This window comes from Carassius gibelio, chromosome B18 (assembly GCF_023724105.1).
Source record: "Carassius gibelio isolate Cgi1373 ecotype wild population from Czech Republic chromosome B18, carGib1.2-hapl.c, whole genome shotgun sequence".
NCBI lineage: Eukaryota > Metazoa > Chordata > Actinopteri > Cypriniformes > Cyprinidae > Carassius > Carassius gibelio.
In genome coordinates, this window is record NC_068413.1 from 6,087,541 (window position 1) to 6,106,603 (window position 19,063).

The 19,063-nt window shown below is 37.1% G+C and overlaps 1 protein-coding gene across 4 annotated transcripts in view; it reads right to left on the reverse strand.

Moving 5' to 3' along the window:
• Positions 1-995: 995 nt before the first annotated feature.
• LOC127977061 (homeodomain-interacting protein kinase 2-like) overlaps positions 996-19,063 on the reverse strand; it is a 94,165-nt gene continuing 76,097 nt past the window's right edge. For 3 of the 4 annotated variants that reach the window (XM_052581745.1, XM_052581748.1, XM_052581746.1), the window contains 8 exons: positions 17,931-18,153; positions 17,033-17,154; positions 13,217-13,347; positions 10,350-10,529; positions 9,872-10,192; positions 8,677-8,924; positions 7,564-7,724; positions 996-7,480 (listed from right to left, as the gene is read on the reverse strand). In XM_052581745.1, coding sequence (XP_052437705.1) covers positions 7,019-7,480; positions 7,564-7,724; positions 8,677-8,924; positions 9,872-10,192; positions 10,350-10,529; positions 13,217-13,347; positions 17,033-17,154; positions 17,931-18,153 — 1,848 coding nt within the window. In that variant the 3' untranslated portion in view covers positions 996-7,018. The remainder of the gene's footprint in view (positions 7,481-7,563; positions 7,725-8,676; positions 8,925-9,871; positions 10,193-10,349; positions 10,530-13,216; positions 13,348-17,032; positions 17,155-17,930; positions 18,154-19,063) is intronic. The other variant, XM_052581747.1, reaches the window with a different exon arrangement.

A 19,063-nucleotide genomic window follows, 5' to 3' on the forward strand; every position in this document is an offset into this window, starting at 1 on the left:
TTTATTTTACAGTCTTGTTCCTCATGTATATACCGTTTATGTACTTGTTATTATAATAATTAAAATGGTTGCACTTTATTTTACAGTACGTGTACTTGCATTTACTCATAGTGTACTTACAGTGTATTTATCTAAGAAAGTTCTGGTAATACAAGGTAACTACATGGGGTAGGGTTAGGTTTACAGGTAGGTTCAGGGTTAGTACCTAGTTATTACATAGTTATTGTAATTACTATAATAAGTACATAATATGTACACGAGGAACAGGACTGTAAAATAAAGTGCTACCAAAATAACTGGCTAATTACTAGGTACTAACCCCGAACCTACCCTTAACCTAACCCTAATTCATTTAACTGTACCCTAACCTTCTTAGTTAAGTACAGCTAAGTGCACAAACTGTAAAATAAAGTGCAACCCAACATTTTGAACACAAACAATATGAACATAAATTGCATCTTTGTAACAAATTTAGCCCAAAAAAGTTATTTTATATTTATTATAGAGAATGTCTTCATGAATTTATGAAGAAATGCAGATACACAAAACATTTTAAAAAGGACACACACAAACGTGTATACTGACATTGTGTGTGTGTGTGTATGTATATATATATATATATATATATATATATATATATATATATATATATATATATATATATTCCAGAGAATATCACCTGGAAATATTATGAATATTATAATGAAATGACATGCAAAATGATAGAACGAAAGCAGAACTGCTAGAGAAAATACACATTTTAATATTTAGATTTTTCTGAACTCCAAATATTATAATTACTGAAATATAGTCCCTTACTGTAACAGCTAGCCCCAAACTTCACACTACTAATCTTATATAAAAGTTAAATGAGTTTTGGTTCACCATCTTTGTTTTCGGTGGTTTCTAAAATGTCTGGTTAGAGTGTGCAAATGCAGTTTTTTTTTTTTTTTGAAAGAAACTCACAATGACAGCATGAAAATACAAGACTGATGCCGTGTGACTTAACAGTTTAATGTAAATCCAAGACAAAGTGTGATTACATTTCTACACATATACAATATGCATATGTGAGCATACAAATTTCCTTTAATAACTCGATTCACCTTGGAGACCGAAAAATGATCAAAAGTAACAGTGAATAACAAGCTATAACATAATTCACCACGACGCGAGCCCCTTCACACCCTACAGTTAGTAAAGAGAACGATTAAAATAACTATATTCTTCTATAACCCCCAGGTGTGTTAAAAATCCTCCATGAATTTACACTGCTATCATTAGTTGTTGAAGCCTAATAAAATTCACTCAGGTTTTTTTTTTTTCTTTTTTTTTTCTACAACGAAAATGATTAAGAGAAGCACACAACATTTGTAATGGTAACACAAGCGCTTAGTAGCAAGTACTCAATTTTTAGGAGTTAAATCATTCTTATTATTGTCATTATTATATTCATTTTAACATTCTATAAAGCCAGTAAAATATCCATTCTCATAGCATACTTAATATTATTAGCCTAAGGTACAGGGTACATATAATGCTACGTTAACAGATTGAAATAAGGAGACATCACACTTCTTCAAATCCCCAATAAACAAAGCAAAATTATAATAATTATAATAAAAAAGGACAATAAACAAAGAAGTATACCTGGAAATACTGCAGCACACAATAGCTTTGACAACAACTAATGTGATACACACTACTGAGAAAACCATACAGCAATTGACAAAAATCAGGGGTCGGGGGTCGGATGCTTTCTTAGGTCTTGAAACATCATAGAAAAATATTCAGTTTTTACATTTGACTGTGAATGTTTGCTGCTGTGCAAGTAGAAAATTGCTCACGTCTTCGATGGCTGCACAAACGGCTACAGTGCATCACAGCTACATAACGGGTTTACTGTGGCGACTCGTGAGTGAGTGACGTTTCTGCACAAATACGTTCACTTGTTGTGTTCACTGGTGATGCGTAACTATGTGTGAATATGTTACGCTTTACGCGCTAGTAGTGATGTCACTCCTGTAATACACTCCTGACCGAGACTATGCTGTAGATTAAACAACAAAAAGTTGACAGATGAGTGTTGTTGGGCATAACGATTATAGTTTAGGTTTTTTTTTGGCTCTAAAACAACACATGAAGATGGCCGCATTGTCATATTTGGCCTCTCAGCACATTCATACACAAGTTCAATGGTGCATTAACCCCTAATGTTTCCGATTCAACCCACACATGAGAGAAAAATCATATGAAAACAAGAAGAACAAAAGGAGCTTTACAATTGTGGATGTACTGTGGTCACTTCAGGGACAAAAGTGATTTCTGCAAGCCTGGAGTTAATTCATGATCATGTGCTTTACAAGTGTTGATTCGGTTGTCATCCAGGGTTTTGGCTGGCAATGAGCGTTTAGGAATGTTTTTCAGTAGCAGAATCCATCGCTTTCTGCAATTTAGCTTTGAAGCTAGATGTGTAACAAAACCCCCCAAATCACCAATACAATACTACAATACAATAATTCACCGTTCCTTAAAGCTTCATGCGCAGTTAATAAAGGAGAAGGCAGAATTTTGAAATAACTAAATCGTAAATTGCATTAATGCTTCTTTCTAGTGGATTTTGGTAACTTAAAATGACTGTCTTCATTAATGTATACAGGTCAGACAAACTGAATCTAAAAAAAAAAACCAACAACCTTGACTTGTTCATAATTCATATATTTGTAGAGTCAATACAGATTTCTGATTTAAACTGAGTTAAAACAAATCAAATTGCATAATTTGGATTAAAATTAATTATAATTTGGATCAAATCAATGCTAGGTCAAGTGAAAGTAATTGTTGCCCAGAACAATCCAACATTATCATGTTGATGAGATGGTTTAGTCTGAAATTTTAAATTTATTTTGTACTAGTGACCAATTCATAAATGGTAACGACACTGGATGAAATTCACAGTCCATTATACGAAGCACTAATTCATCAATGTGATTCTTACAAAAAATGTAGTTAAAACCACACTAATAAAAAATCTGAAATTTAAAGCTGCAATGTGAAATTTATGCATCACTAATTGTACCAAAAATAACTGAAAAAAAAAAAAACTAAACTAAACTAAACACACCCCCAATTGTCATTGGTTGGGCCAACAGCCACGCCCACATTGCACACAACTGGTGGATCGAATGCTGCTGTGTGAAAGCAAAGCCATGTTCAGTGTTTATACTCTTATAAGAATTACACACAGCAGCTATAATAAAGTAGCTGAAATAAAGCATTAATGTGGGATTGACATTTCTAAAAACAAAAAAACAAAAAAAAAGAAGGCCCTTAATTTTTACACAAATCCTGTTAGATTCGAAAATGGGAGATTTGTTGAAAGGTATGAGAAAGGTACAAAAACAATGGATTATACTGTGCTAACAGCAACTGCACTAAGTTCATGAGAGTGCATTATTTTTGTCATCTCTATTTTTCCATCTAAAGGTTCTTTTCTGACACCGACCTGATCTAACCTGTTTTTTTTTCTTTTATGTTTTTCTTTTTCCAAATGTCAGTGAAACTCACTCTGTCTTCTCCATTACAGCAAGGGACACGTCTGTGCATTAATGACATGCTGAAATTCTTTGGTGGAAACAACAAAAAGTCCTTAAATGCCAGCGGAGTCCAGATTTGGTCGTTCAGGCCGGTCCCTGTGAGGTGAGAGAGACTGGAGACTACAGATCAGTGCGGTCAGAAACAGCTCCTTCCGGAATGGAATGTTTTATGCAACTAATGTCGAAGGAGCCTTTTTCCACTGTGTGCTTCTGAGCATCCAATTTAACCTTAAACAAATATTTGACAACAACAACAACTAAAAAATCTATTGACATCTTAAGTCATAACACACAGCTTTATGAATCAATCTGATAAGCTAGCGAACCGAAGGCTTGGGTACAACATAACTGGTGTCAGATCTTGGCCAAGCACATGGACAAAGTCTATGCTTCCTACCAGACGAGGGTCCACATATGAATACTAAACATCACAGTTACATATAGACCTCCAGAAATCAAACATATGATGCTTGGACATATAACATAAAGAAATTAATAAACATCCACAAAGATTATTGCAACACTCTCTACGAGAACACAATATACCTAGCAAAGTAAAACAATAAAATAGACACATCTCAAGTAAAAACTACTTTAAATGCAAGTTCTGTGGCATGACATCAGGGCAGAATAGAATATATTTGATATTCCATAAGCATGTGCCCATCAGAAGACATAAAAATTAAAAAATAAAATAAAACACTCTGTCCTAACCAGGTGCATTTTTGCCACAGCCAGTCTGAATAATCTGAATCTGAATCATTCAATCAGAATCACAGCCAATCAAAAATATATTTTTCTTTCCTTTTTATTAATAAATTTGAATCAGATTTGAAGTAAACATTTGATTATTTTATTTGTATTATTTTGAATTCCTTCCGTTCTTAGATAATTCATCTATAAAAAGTTTTGGGGTTACTTTTAATCTCTTATGTTCATCAAGGATGCACTTATTTAACAATCAATACAGTAATATTGTGAAATATCATTGCAATTTAAAATAACTGTTTTCTACTTCAATATATTTTAAATGCAATTTATTCCTGTGATGCAAAGCTGAATTTTCAGCATCATTTCTCCAGTCTTCAGTGTCACATGATCCTTCAAAAATCATTCTAATATGATGCTGTAGTGCTTAAGAAACATTTATTATTATTTCTGCTTAATATTTTTGTGGAAACTATGATACATTTTTATCCAAGATTCTTTGATGAACAGAACATTTAAAAGAACAGCATTTATTCATAATAGCAACATCTTTCATTATGATCTCTGTATGTCTTTACTGCAACTTTTGGTCAGTTTAATGCATCCTTGCTAAAACAAAAGTATTAATTTCTTTACAAAAAGAAAAAAAAAAGAAAAATTGAACTTACCAAAACTTTTGAAAGGTATTTTATATAAAGAACTATATAAACTTTCCTTGTCTTTTTAATTACTTTTTTGCACAGCACATGGTTAGGACATGGTGTAAATGATTGGCTGGCATATCAATGTTAAATAAGCAGCAAAAAAAGACAAGCATTGGCCCAAAGTTTTCTACACTTTTGTTATCTCTGTACTGACTGACGCCTGTAACGTAAGTGATTCCTACCGTAGGACAAACAGTGAAAAATACAAAGCCAATATTGATTTCTGATGCATGTTGTTGCAGACATCCCCTCATGCGACCAGGGGCAGTTCGAACCCCGGAGTGAACGTGAGAATAAAAACCCAACAGATCTTCGTAGAACCTTGAACGAGTGCTTAAATCAGAGTGTGATGTCCAGTCGCACTGCACGGCTTCCTTCGGCATCTACCAACGTGCTCAAAGCCAACATGCTATTCTCATAAAAAATGTGGAATTTGCCCTCTCGCTTTCCCAACAGTTCCCAACAAAATCCACAAGCACCTCCTGCTCCTAATAAGACTCTCCTTCTCGAACCCTCGCAGGTTTCTAAACCAAACCAAGCCTTGCGTAAACAGACCATCTCTTCAAACCTGGTATGTTTTATTCGATTTTTAGACAAATAGTGTGGCGCGATCTCAAACTGATTGAACAATACTTGGCTTTTCCCAAAAGATATACATTTAGTCTCCCTTTTATGAAATATGTAGCCTAAAATCAATGATGTTGCATTGATTGCAAATACTAAAACGCATATGTACAGTAAATATGCTATATATAATTATATCCACTATCCAGAACAAAAGTTACTTATTTTTAAACTACGACTTTGGTGCGTTACCCCAGGCAAGTATCTTTATCTTTAAATGTAGAAGACCTCATGCATGCTAAACGAGAAGCATTCAATTAATGTTCAGGGCTAACGCTTACACCTGCAACTTAAAAAAAGAAATAAAAAACACGAAACCACTCGAATGAAGATGTTCAACCTAGGAGCCAACTCTCTGACTAGCATCTGGTTCTAGAGGGTTTCCAGCCAAGTAAACTGTCGTAATATATGTAAGGCACTACGAGGTAACAATGATAAACCTAAGACTGTGGAGGAATATGTCGCACAGATGCGCTGACCGCACACATGCACGCAAACGCACGACCGACTACCGTGTTGAACATGCCTATGTTATTGTAACCACTTTGTGCAATCACACTGAAAGAGGAAAAACAAGAATCTATTGGTATCAGAAAGGTTCTTCATGAAATCAATGGGTGCAGACTGCTACATTCTACAAAGAGGGGCCCAGCTAATGTTCTACGGTATGACAAACGTATTTTCCTTTCTATATGTGAACACAAACAAACAAACAAAAAAGTCTATAAATACACTAGAAAGTTTTGTCGTTCCATTTCCAGAAGATTCCTCCAGGTGTTTTTTGTCGGAGAGCGCGGCGGAATATGCACAATACTGCTCGCCGCGTGTAATTTGGAAACGTTTAAGACAGTTCAAGGCCATTGTTATGTTTTTTTTTTTCTTTGAAGAGCAGCAGATATCCGTGTTTCACCATATCCCAAAAAAAGTCTTGTAGGAATTAAAAACATCCACGTCGTGACCTCGGCTCAACTGTCGGTGAATGAATTCAAGAAAGGGAAAAGCAATTAAAATCTCCCTCGAATTAAACTCTGTCTCTCCCAAACGGCCTGTTGATGAGACCTTGTTGTATAAGAAACTACGAAAGCAAAAGCTCCTTCTTCTGTTTTAAAAGAAATAAAACCTCCAGATCACAAAATAAAACGTTAACTGGCCCTTTTGAGAAGGCGAACTCATCAAAAATAAAGAAAAACTCCTCAGTACCCTTCTGTTCCCTTCGAGAGTACACTTCCTCTATCCATCGGCGTCTTCATTGTCTTCAAGTTTAAGCATGAAAGGAATAAGGGGATGGGGTTAAGGGACGATAGGCTTCAGCATGTCTCTCTGTCTCTAGGTGGGATAAGGGTAGAAATGGTAAGCAGCGATTGGCTGGGCTCCAGTGTTTCAGCTTTAGAGGTAAGGGTACTGGTTCATCTTGGTGGGGCTCAGCGGGTATCCAGTGTAGACAGTGGAGGCAGGAGAAGCACTGATGTAGGTCTGGTGCGCAAATTGGGCCTGGTACTGGGCGTGATGCAGGGTGGGCGAGGGCAGCATGCGGTGGCCCATGCTAACAGGCACCTGGTGGACGATGCCTGGCGGGTAGCTAGCATGCTGGACTGCGTGACGGGCTGAACCCTGCGATGCGACCAGGTGGGCCACCGTGCCGGTGGAGCCCAGGGCCGTGGGGGCAGTGTAGGTGTAGAGGTGTGGCTGCCCGGGAAGATGAGGAGCAGCCAAGTGGGGATGAACGTTAGCTGTGTGGGTGGGGCTGTTGTGGAAGGAGTACTGAGCCTGGGTGGCCATAGTGGGGGTGATGTAGGCTTGCTGCCGCCGGTGACCTCCGTTGCGCTCGACTGCCATGTGCTGCTGGGCCTAAATGAGGGGATATCACCATGTTACTTTTGTGTATACATAAATGAACTAAGAACCAGGTTTGAAATGTTCAACTGAAATACCTGGCTGAGATTTAGAGGCTGCTGCTGAAAGGGGTGTGGCCCTGTGCGCTGCTGCCGGTATGACACGCCTCCAGCCATGCCTCCCGAAGAGTGGTTGTTGCCAGACAAGCCCCCATTGGAGGTTTTGAACTTGTAGGTGGAGTTCTGGTGGTTCAACGCATCTGTTGGAATTGATAAAATATATATATTAAAAAATTGTATAATGTTGGGAATGTTGATTTTATTCGGATGGATGGATAAAAATTGTTGAAAATATTGGTTATATTGTGTTAACAAAATAAAATTAAAAAAAAAAATACATTGGAAAATTATTTTGGTGATTTTTGGAAAATTTTGATGAATAGATGGATAGAAAGATAAATAAATTAATTCATTCATTAATAAACATCAAATTGTTGAAAATATTGACCATATTGTGTTAAAAAAAAGAAAATTGCAAAAATATAAATTAATTTGGAAATAATGTTGGGAATACTGATTATATTGTAATAACTAAGTACAAATAAAAATAATTAGGATAAACAGTCATTTATATAGTGTAAAATACATAAATAATGTGTTAAATAAATCTTGAAAAATTCTAAAATATATAAATATACATACATTTGGGGAAAAAAAATATTTTAAGACAATAAAATTCATATTTTCAACAAATTTTCCAAATGTATTTATTATGTGACAGTAAACGGATTACAGAGTGATAAAAAAGAACATTAAATAAATCAATTAGCACAGCTATGTATGAAACTGCCTGTATCAATATAGTTTACTAGGCCTTATACGAACTCTAGTTAGCCTGTTGTATACCAGTTGGAATCAATTAGTATTCCAGAAATATGCATAATAATGTTTGGAAAAGTACTGTTACTGTAAACAGTACTGTTGACCACACTCAAGCTTGCATGGTCAATTTTGAACAGATCGGATTGGGCTTGAATTACTTCTTAAGCTGTTTTTATTGCCCATAGATTTTGAAATGCCATATAAATCTACGCTGCATATCAGAGGCTGTCAGTGAACTGTCACTTTAAATTGATGCTTGATTCAGGCTTTGCCAGCTGTCCCTTTTTCTCTGTCAGCTTATCAGCCTTTCCCCTGTCTCACTAGACTCACCAGGCAGGAGTCTATCACACTCTCTCAGATTCTCGCTGGTCTGGCTCTTCAGTGGAGGGATGATGATGGTGCGGGGGTTCCCGTTGCTGTAGTTGTCCAGGACAGTGCCTTTGGGGTCGTAGACATTGCCGTTGGGCCCATTAGGCCGGGACTCCACAGCATACGGGCTGGTATTGCTGGAGTCAGAGTCAGGGGAGTCATGGACCGTCACACAGCTGATGACATTCTTCCTCTGTTTGGATGACGTGCTGTTGAGAAGGCAAAACAGGGAGGTTAGAAAGGTGATTCATGTTAGTGCCAATAGCCTTGTGGGCACTGTTGTGCTACTGGCGTCCCGAGTTCGTATTCCAGCCCGAGGACCTTTCCCGATCCCACCCCCCATCTCTCTCCCAATTCACTTCCTGTCAGCTCTGATCGGTCTTATCATCATAAAGGCAAAAGTGGCAAAAAATAAATCTAAAAAAAGAAAGATGATTCATTGGAAATAAAAACGATATAATATACTGAAAAGAAAAAAAAGTGAAATGTATGGTTTAAAACGGCGGCTGTAGTTGCCAGAACTTTACAGTAATGTACATAACTAATAAAAAAAAAACTTGGAAAAATGTAACAGTATTTTACATGAAAAGTCCCATTAGATTTATTACAGTTATTCACTGTATACAGTAAGGGAATGTACCATTAGCCAATACACAGGTTTTTACTGTGGTCTTATATAGTTAAAATTATGATCATGTTGCAGTGTATGCACAGTATGAATAATATTTACAATGTCAACAAGATTTATTTACGTAAAACCTTCAACTCCCAAGACCATCAAAGGAATTTCCAAGGCATTTCCCAGTATTTTCTCTGAGCTGAATAGGCTTTTAAAAGTCAAAATTTACCCTGTTTATCTACTCAATAAATGTCCCTGGTCTTATTGCGCATGATTCATCAGTTATTCCACAGAAAACAAATTGTCTTCATAATATTTTATCAAAACGTAATAACTTTCTCCGCTTCCGAAATGATTTTGACATAACCAAGCCCACACAGTCAGAGAAATATTAAGCAACATCCTAACCTAAACACAATCCAATCAAATCCTGATGGAATAAATCAAGTCCTGTCCTACATTATTTCCCACTTTCACTCAAAAAACGTGTCACATTACAGAACCATGTGCTGAAACCACTCGTCCCATTTTTCTGACCTGGTGTTACTGGGCTGTTTAAGGTCGTCCTCCTCATCCGTGTCGCTGCTGATGGTGATGATGCTGACGGCCGGGCTGGGGGTGTCGGGGATGACGATGGTTTGGCGCGGTGGGTTGTTTTGAACTCGAGTGGTGCTACATGCCTGCTCGCCACCCCACCCCCCTCCTCCACCACCTCCGTAGGTCTGTGATGGGCCGCAGGTTGATGATGGGCCGTTCTGAACCACAGCGCATCGAGGTGGGGTGTTCTCCTTCACTCGTTTGGAGCGTTGAGGTGACGTCACCGGCTGGGTGGAGGACACGTCGTATGCAGACACGTTCCTAAGAAAGAATGAGGTTCTTTTGGTTTAAACATTTTACCATATTATACCATTCATATAGCATTCATTGATAACATATGAATATGACCATATGATGGCATTAATTTACCATGGTAAAACCATAGCTTGTTAATTTTTTGAAGTTAGGGTTGTCTGACCTGTTGTTCATCTGGTGCTGCTTGTTCTTTTTGGAGAAGGAGTTATTGTTTGATGGCTGCCTCATGACATGAGCCACACCCACATTGAGAGGCTGCTGAGACGGCAGGGCGACGTGACCTGCCAATAAGGCTGGCTGTTGCATAATGGGATTGTAATGGCTGCCATGGGGATGTGAATTCCTGAATCAAAACAAGAATAATTAAGGCATGCCCTTTAAAGACTACTTACATTACTGTTCATTACCGACAGCATCATTTCTCCAGTCTACAGTGTCACATGATCCTTTTAAAATCACTCTAATATGCTGATTTAGTGCTCAAGAAACGTATTATTATCAACATTGGTTGCACTACTCAATATAAGAGTTTTTAATGGTTTGAAATTTTACAAGAACAGCTTTTTTTTTAAATATTTGAAACAGAAAACCTTTTGTAACAACATTAATGTCTTTACTCTTACTTTTGATTAATTGAACGCATCCCTGCTGAATAAAAGTATTAATTTCTTTAAGATATCTTACTGATGCCAAACTTAAACAGCAGTGTATTTAAGATAATACACATAGATATACAAATAAAAAAAAAATATGGAATGAGACAATATACATTTACTGACCGGTCAAAACTCTACTTATATATATATATATATATATATATATATATATATATATATTCTTTTTAGAAATGTAATTAAAAAAAAATATTTTTTTTGGTAGTGCTGAATCTAAAATTTATATCTCATTGATTTCTAGATAAATTCTCTACAAACTATTCTTAACATTTTATGATATTTTGCTTCTCATGTCAATTTGTTGTATCTTGTTTTAAATAATTTACTGTCAACTTGTCATTGATTATAAATAGGATTTTTACAGTGTCAGAGGCAATGGTCACCAACATTTTTGATATACTACAGCATTTCTTGTCAGAATTAAATACTTCCTACATAGGAACAAACCCCAATATATATATATATATATATATATATATATATATATATATATATATATATATATATACGTTAAAAAAATTAAAATAAAACACTTTTAGTTTTTTTAGAAGAATAAATGCAATGCAACATTTGGCCAGAGGGGCAGCAGTGACTGCAGCAGAGAATCAGAGAACAGCATTAGCTCTCAGAGGAGAAATCCCTCTCTGCAGTAAAAGTGCAAAACTTTTCCTACCAGAGTGGCTTTAGGACTACCAAGCCCTCCAAGCGGAGTTTAAGGCACTGGTGTATTAATCTACAGAAATCAGCACATGTTCATCTGTAATACCTTCACCTCATGTAGGAAAGCATGATCTGACTCACAGAGACAGGCTCCTGCACTCACTGTTCTATTACAAGAAACCAACAAGAATTCTAAAGAAATCCAGAATATAATGAGTATCAGATTTAAAATATTCTGTTTCTTCATTCCAAATGAATAATTCAAATGCATGTTGGCTTTGTAGGTGCATTTGCAGACTAAGTAACCTAGATAATTCAATCTGCTTAGTTCATAATCTTGGAGATTATTAAAACCCAGTGTTGTGGTACCAAACTGCCATGATATATATGGATCACCAGTCATGGTATCTTAAAATAAATCGGTTGAGTTCCACATGACCCGTTTATAATTAGCGGGGTAATATATAAGTATTTTTCGTGAGGATATAATTGATTTTAAAATGCTAATGGAGTCCCTATGAAACATGACGGAATTGTACCAGATCTGTCTAGCTAAATAAAACACACTAAAGATGAAAGCTTCTGTGGCATCAGTATTTAAATGGAATGGAGAGAAACAGTCGGTTCCAGAAGTAAAAAAATCTCATTCATTTTTTTTCTCCATAGGGGAACTGATTTTGAGCGATAACTTATAAGCCTTTAAAGACAAGACCTACTGTGAGCTAAGAGGTTGTTATTTGAGGGTAAATGCTTTTGGTGAAGCCATCAGCCTACATTATTTCGATTTCATTTTCAAATAAATATTTTCAACAGCAGACAAATGACATCCATAATTTTACAGAGAAATCTCCACCAATCAAATAATCGCAACAAAGCAAATTGTGAAACCCATAAAGCAATGCAGTTTTGTACCTTTTTTGCTTCAAATCAAAGTGTATCACATCTGGTTGGTTTAGTTCATAGCATATATCTCCTAATATAAATCCCTATGTGAACAAAAAGAAAGGGAAAAACACTTCTGGAACCAAGGCTGCTGAAAAATTGGGAGGACACTGTTGCAATCTATTGCAAAAACAATAATGGTTTCTCAAACACTCCCCATCTGACGAAATGATTGTCTTGCCCTCAAACTCACATTGGTTGAGACAAATGTCCATGGGCCAGGATGTAGAAAAAAGCAATGTTTTGAAAGCACCACAACGTCACAGTATTAACAGTTTACTGGGAAATCAGAAACTGTACCTCTATGTGTACAACAGCTTTTCACATCTTATCTACATCTTAGCATATTAGTACCTTAGAGTAGTAATACCTACAATATAATGTAATGTTTTCTGAGAATGTCCAAATGGTCTACTTACAAAACATTTGAGCATATTAAAGGGTTAGTCCAACAAAATGATTTACTCCCCCAAATCTGTATGCATTTTGTGAAACACAAAAGAAGATATTTTGAAGAATGTTTTGGTCCCATTTGAGACCAACATTCTTCTAAATATTTAGTTTAACAGAATGCATACAGGTTTGGAGTGACATGAAAATGAGCAAATATGACAGAATTTTCATTTATGTGTAAACTATTCCTTAGGTTAGAACAAAAAAAAAAATACTAATGGCCTAAGAATAAATAGGCTGCCCTATGTACTGTAGCAATCATAATAGTCCTCCTTAGCGGTGACAGAAGTTGGTTTCTCACCTCCAGTTGGCCAGAGGCTGCGAGCTGGTCATGGAGTCAGGGATGACGGTGGCGTGTTGAACGGAGGTGTGTGTGAGCTGCTGCCACGCCGGCGGAAGAAGAATCTGCTGAGTACCAGACGGCCAGGCCTGCTGTAGAGTGAGGATGGAAGGAAAACACAGGCTTAGAATACAGAGGTCAGGAACATCTCCAGCAGAAGGTCGAACATCTACAGATAGAGGAGCTCATGTGATCCTCAAGTGTGATTAGGATATGAACGGCAACAGCAACCAACAGCACACGGATTCAGTGACCTCTTGCGATTTAATTGGCGTCAGTGTGAAGACCCCGTAACCTGGCACATGAAATCGCAGGGCTGCGGCGCAGCTAAACAGGCCAGGGTACTGCATCCACAGATTTAGAGAGAGGAGAAAAAGGATACGGCTATTTAGAGAAATGACCGCTAGTAAGTGCTAAACTGTGCCAAACAACCACCAATGGGGTCATTTAGTTATTTAAGACACAGTACAGTCAGCATTCGCCCCTAGATTCAAGAGACATCATTTAATGAAACTGTTCTAACTAAATATGAACAGAATGGATACATTATAAACTGTTTTATAACCCATCCATCTTCTAAGCTAATTATTCTCTTGGTCTGCAAATGAAGATGTGGGCAGGATGGCTATGAAGCTGCAAGTTACGGGACAGCATAAAAGATCTCCCTCTGGAATAACAAAAAGCTTGTGCCACTTTCGTTGGAACTTCATTTATTTCTCTCCCTCGATTCCTTGGCACCGGTATCTAGATGACGGCCTCAGATGGGACCCTGCATACTGCGTACGGCCTTGGCTCCTGCCTATAAAAAAGATAAGACCCTGCCTTAATAAAGAGATGTGGCATCTCCCAGGCAGTGCGCTGATGTGTTAGACATTTTCCAAATCAGCTCTGACTTTAATTAAATTCCGGGGCCCCATTCAAAGGCTTTGTGAGGAGCTGCTTTGTATGGTGGGTGAGGAGTGCAGGGAGCGCCAGGCATAATTTACCCAGAGATGTGAGCTTGAAGAAGAGTGTCTGCAGCTCTAATAGTTTAATGCAGCTTTATTGATTAGCAGTTTAATGTACAACTAATGAATTGTTTCTTTAATACCCTTTGCACATCTATTTACCAGTCCATCAGTATGGGCCACAGCACTCGCATATATAAGGGAGGGGGAAGAAGGAAAAATGCTTTTACGATGTCTGAAAGGCTGTGATAACAGATTTAGCACTGTAACTTTTTAGGAGAAGTGAATCTTGGCATTTTTCTGGAATTCCAGCTATTTAAGATCAACTTTCTGGAGTGCACTAGACTGATATTATTAGAGCGATAACAAAGTTACTTTCAAACTATAACCATCCTGTGTCTAATTTGTTTTGTTTTATCAATTTTATTATAAAATTAGTTTTTTATAAAATTTGGTATTTATTTTCAAATTTTATATAACTAATTACGTAATAATTTGATATAATATAATTATTAATAATTTTATTATTTTAACCTCAAAGTAGAATGAATGAATGAATAATTGAATGAAATAACATTTGCTGTTTTATGTTCGACACTTCAGCAAAATAAAATAAAATCTTAAATAATATAAGAAATATTTAAATAAACTATATTAAGAAAATTGTTTTTGACACATTTTAGCATCAAGAAATCCTAAACATGCAGCATAATGAAAGAAAGAAAGAAAGAAAGAAAGCTGACCTGAGAGAAAATATTTTTTGTTACTTTTTATTTCAGCTAAATAAAAGCTGAATAAAACTGACTCAACAAAACACTTTATGGAAAAGAAAAGAACACTAACTGTACACTATTATGTAGCACCTCGTTTAATTTTTCCTGTTGCACAAGGTCTAATAGTGCATAGTTTGAGTATGTCTCAACACCTCTACATGCTTTTTCCACCTATGACAACAGTGACACAAATAATTTCATCAGAACTCTGTCCCCAAAGCCCTTTGCCTACATTCCTGACCCTTTGCATCCCCCTTTCTCACTCTGGGTTAGGTTGTGTAATTGTACCGCCTGGCCTGGAACGCTAACCCAGATAAGAGTAGAGTTTTCCACGCAAGGCCATCTCTGCAACTACCCCCCTAACAGATTTTCTGCCCTCGCTGGGTGAAAGCTTTTTGTCACCCCAGGGCTCTGAAAGCACCACTGCTCCCGCGCCAATTGTTTTCACATTTTCTGCATTCCTGTTTCAGATAAAGGCTGAGGCCTTCTAGAAATCCACTCCACTGGCACCAGTAGCGATGTGGTCTTGCTGATTGGATTGAAGGGGGAGAATGGGCGGTTGAGGCCCTAAAGTAGTGATGTACAAAAATTCCCATCCCCATCTGCCTTTCCCAATGCAGCACTCTGATAATCACCAGTGGAATTTATGCACAGGTTTTCCTAAATGTGAGGAACAATAAAGATGCATTGCTGTTACAACTTAAACGTAACTTAATTAACTAAACGATTCTGCAGCTTAATTTCATTATTTAAAAAAAAATAACATCCAGTCTAGCTTTCAGTATCCATAGACGTCATTAAAAGAAATAGTTCACTCACTTATCATTTACTCACCACAATATTTCATAATAGTATGACTTTGTTTCTTCAGTGGAATACAAATGGAGACTGGAGCTTTTAAACTTAAAACTGATGGCAAAAACATCATAAAAGTGGTACATATGACTCCTGCGTCATATTTCAAGTTTTCTGAAGTCATATGATAGCTTTGTGCGATAAACAGACCAAAATGTAGCCTGTTATTCGCTAATGCCCTTTTCCTCAAATGAGCCGCTGTGACTCATTCCGGTCAAATTTGAACTTCGATTTGTGAATGAATCATTCAGACCAGATCAAATGATTCAGTGATTTGATTCATGATTATGATTCATTCATTCTCTGCTGAAATATTGCTGCTTCTCTCATAAACATGCTATAACGGATGGCAAGACTTTAAAAATCAAGTCAAATTTTGGTCTGTTTCTTGCACAGTGCTTCAGAAGATTCGGAATGAGTCATATTGACTCATTTTTGATACTTCTATGGTGTTTCATTTGTCATTTTGGAGCTTCACAGCCCCTGTCCTCATTCACATTCAGTAAATTGAAAAGTGTGAACAGAATATTGTTAAAAAATGTTATGCTTCACAGAAATGTCAGTCATACAGGTTTAGAACAACATCAATGTGAGTAAATAATTCACATTTTTGGCTGAACCTTTCCTTAAAGCAGTAGAGTAGAGTCTTAAAAAAGCAACAAGAGCTCAGCTCAGCAAAACCGAAAAATGTTGGGGATAAATTACAAATGAGCTAAATGCCTCTGAACCTCGCCATCCTGTCTCAAATTTAAAAGCCGTCTGGGCCCTGCCTTGCGGCTCCAGAGGATAGACAAATCCCTCAGCATCCACAGACCTCAGTCTTGCTCATCAATGCATGACTTCCTCAAACTCCAGGAAAGAAGCACAGTTACCTGGACTTTAGTAGAAGCAAACCATCAGTGGGGTAAAATCTCCAATGGGGAAGGACAGGTCACTCCAGTTACTACAGCAGAGCAAACCAAGACAAATCCAACCCATCTTCAACTAATCAATTGGCCGTGAAATGAGAGGGACTTCTCAATTTTGTCAAGGGGAAAGTGAATTATACTTGTATCATTAAAACAAAGTAGGTCATGCTAATTGCTCTTCGTTGGAGCCAAACTCAGATGTAATTGAGATTTTGGGAAAGGCTGAAGGGTGTAATTAGTTTAAGAAATGTGGCTTTGTATTGCTATGGTGATGGGGGCAATGTCTGACTGTACCTGTGTCAGAAGACCCGGCTGGATCTGTAGAGGTTGGGCACCGGGGGCCTGTGTTACTATGGGAACTGCATTCTCCATCCGCACCGAGTAGCCAGTGTGTTTGGAGGGTGAAGCTTGCAAACCTGGGAAGAAATAACAAGGAAACATTTAAGAAATAGCTCAGTCAGAAATTAATATTCTTTAAGTATTTACTCACTTCAAATGCATGACTTAAAAAAAAAAAAATCTTTACACAGCATTTTAAAAGTCTCATGAAAGTAGTGCATAAAGTTACAGTACTATTAAAAAATATTTATAATAATTCAAATATTAACAAAAATCTATTTTAATATATTTTAAAACAAATTTTATTTCTGGTATTGCAAAGCTGAATTTTCTTATCTTTGTGGAAACCACAAAGTAGAAAGTTTAATAGAAAAGTTTAAAAATAAATATTTTATGAATGTCATAACTGTCACTTTTAAGTAACTGAATGCATCCTTGCTGGATAATAATTAATTTCTATTATTTCTATCACATTAATTAATAAAAACTTACTGACTCCAAACATTTTAATGGCTTCGAATCTTTCTATTATGAACCGATTAAAACTTTATTTTTTAGTTTGAAAGTTTCTGTGAAATATTATCACTGATAAATCACATAAATCTGACTTCAGAAGACTTGGAATATAGCAGTACTAGTCTTATGGACCATTAATATGATACTATTTGCCTTAAGCAGATACTTAACTGTTGTTATATGATATAAGTAAAACAGGTTTGAAAAGACCTTAAGGGTTAGTAAATAATGACAGAATTGCAATTTTTGAATAAACTTAAATATAATATGTAGCTAAGCTGAACCTATGTATCAGGAATATCCAGGTTTCGTATATATAAATTAAATTAGCACTCACCTTGGAAGCCAGGTGGGCAGACGATGAGGGCCTGCTGGAAGGGATCGGGGCGGGCGGCGCAGAGCTGTGGTGCACCGGGTTGGAGGTTCATGGTCCTGGGGGCCACAGCAGCCATGGGGGCCGCAGAAGGCTGGTAGAGTGCAGATTGGTAATTTAGTATGGAGACATCGGGATTGGTAAAGGAAAGGGTGGCACTGGTGGAAGAGGGAGCCAGGTTGGTGGCCTAAAGGAACCGATGGGATCAAAGGAAAATACAAAGACAAACAAACAAAAGCATGAGGAAGTGGGTGTGGCGATTGGGTGGAGCAACAATGAAGGATGAGGGGCAAAATTTCAAATAATAGCAAATGACAAACATAAACTCCTCAAAAATATTTCTTGATATACAGAATGGATGTACAAAAATGTAAGCTGATGAAAACTGCAGGCAGCAAGCACAGGAAGCATTGGTTTTAAATTTGGAGTATTTTCTAAGAGCGAATACCATAACACTGTTCTGCAACTTCAACTAAAATGCTTTATTAGCTGTTATTGTGTGCAGACAGCATTAGGATTCAGGCATTTTCTATAAAAATGACTTATTGAGCGTGAGGAAAGAGGTGGTGAGAGAGCTTCAATCAATGCTCTTGTGTTACAGTCTCCATCAATGCTAGGATCCTTCAACTCATTCAATTTGCTCAGTCTCATTAGCAGCAGATAATGATTCCTCTTTGCGCTAAAGCTATGATTAAATATACACACAGATCTAACTGGTGGGGGGAGAGAAAATCTGTTCTCCAAAACCTCTGCACTAGATTTCTCCTCCAGTGCTTTTTAATCCGGCCTGACTGCAGCACATTCATCTGTTTATTCATCTATCAATGTGGAATTTGCGCCGTCTAGGAGGTTTGATGAACGAGGGAACTCCCTCTCCTCCATCTAGAACGGTGAACCCAATGTGCTTCTCATAAGAATTGTGCAGGTCCTTCCATCATAGTCACTCTCTCTCTATAATGAAAACACTAGACAAAAATATAGCCAGAAGTAAAAATATGAGTGCGGTAACATCGCCAGAGAGATGGGAAGGGCGTGATTTCGGCTCAAAATGAAAAAGAAGATCCGAGCCATGGCTTAGTAGTTAGTGTGTATGCTCC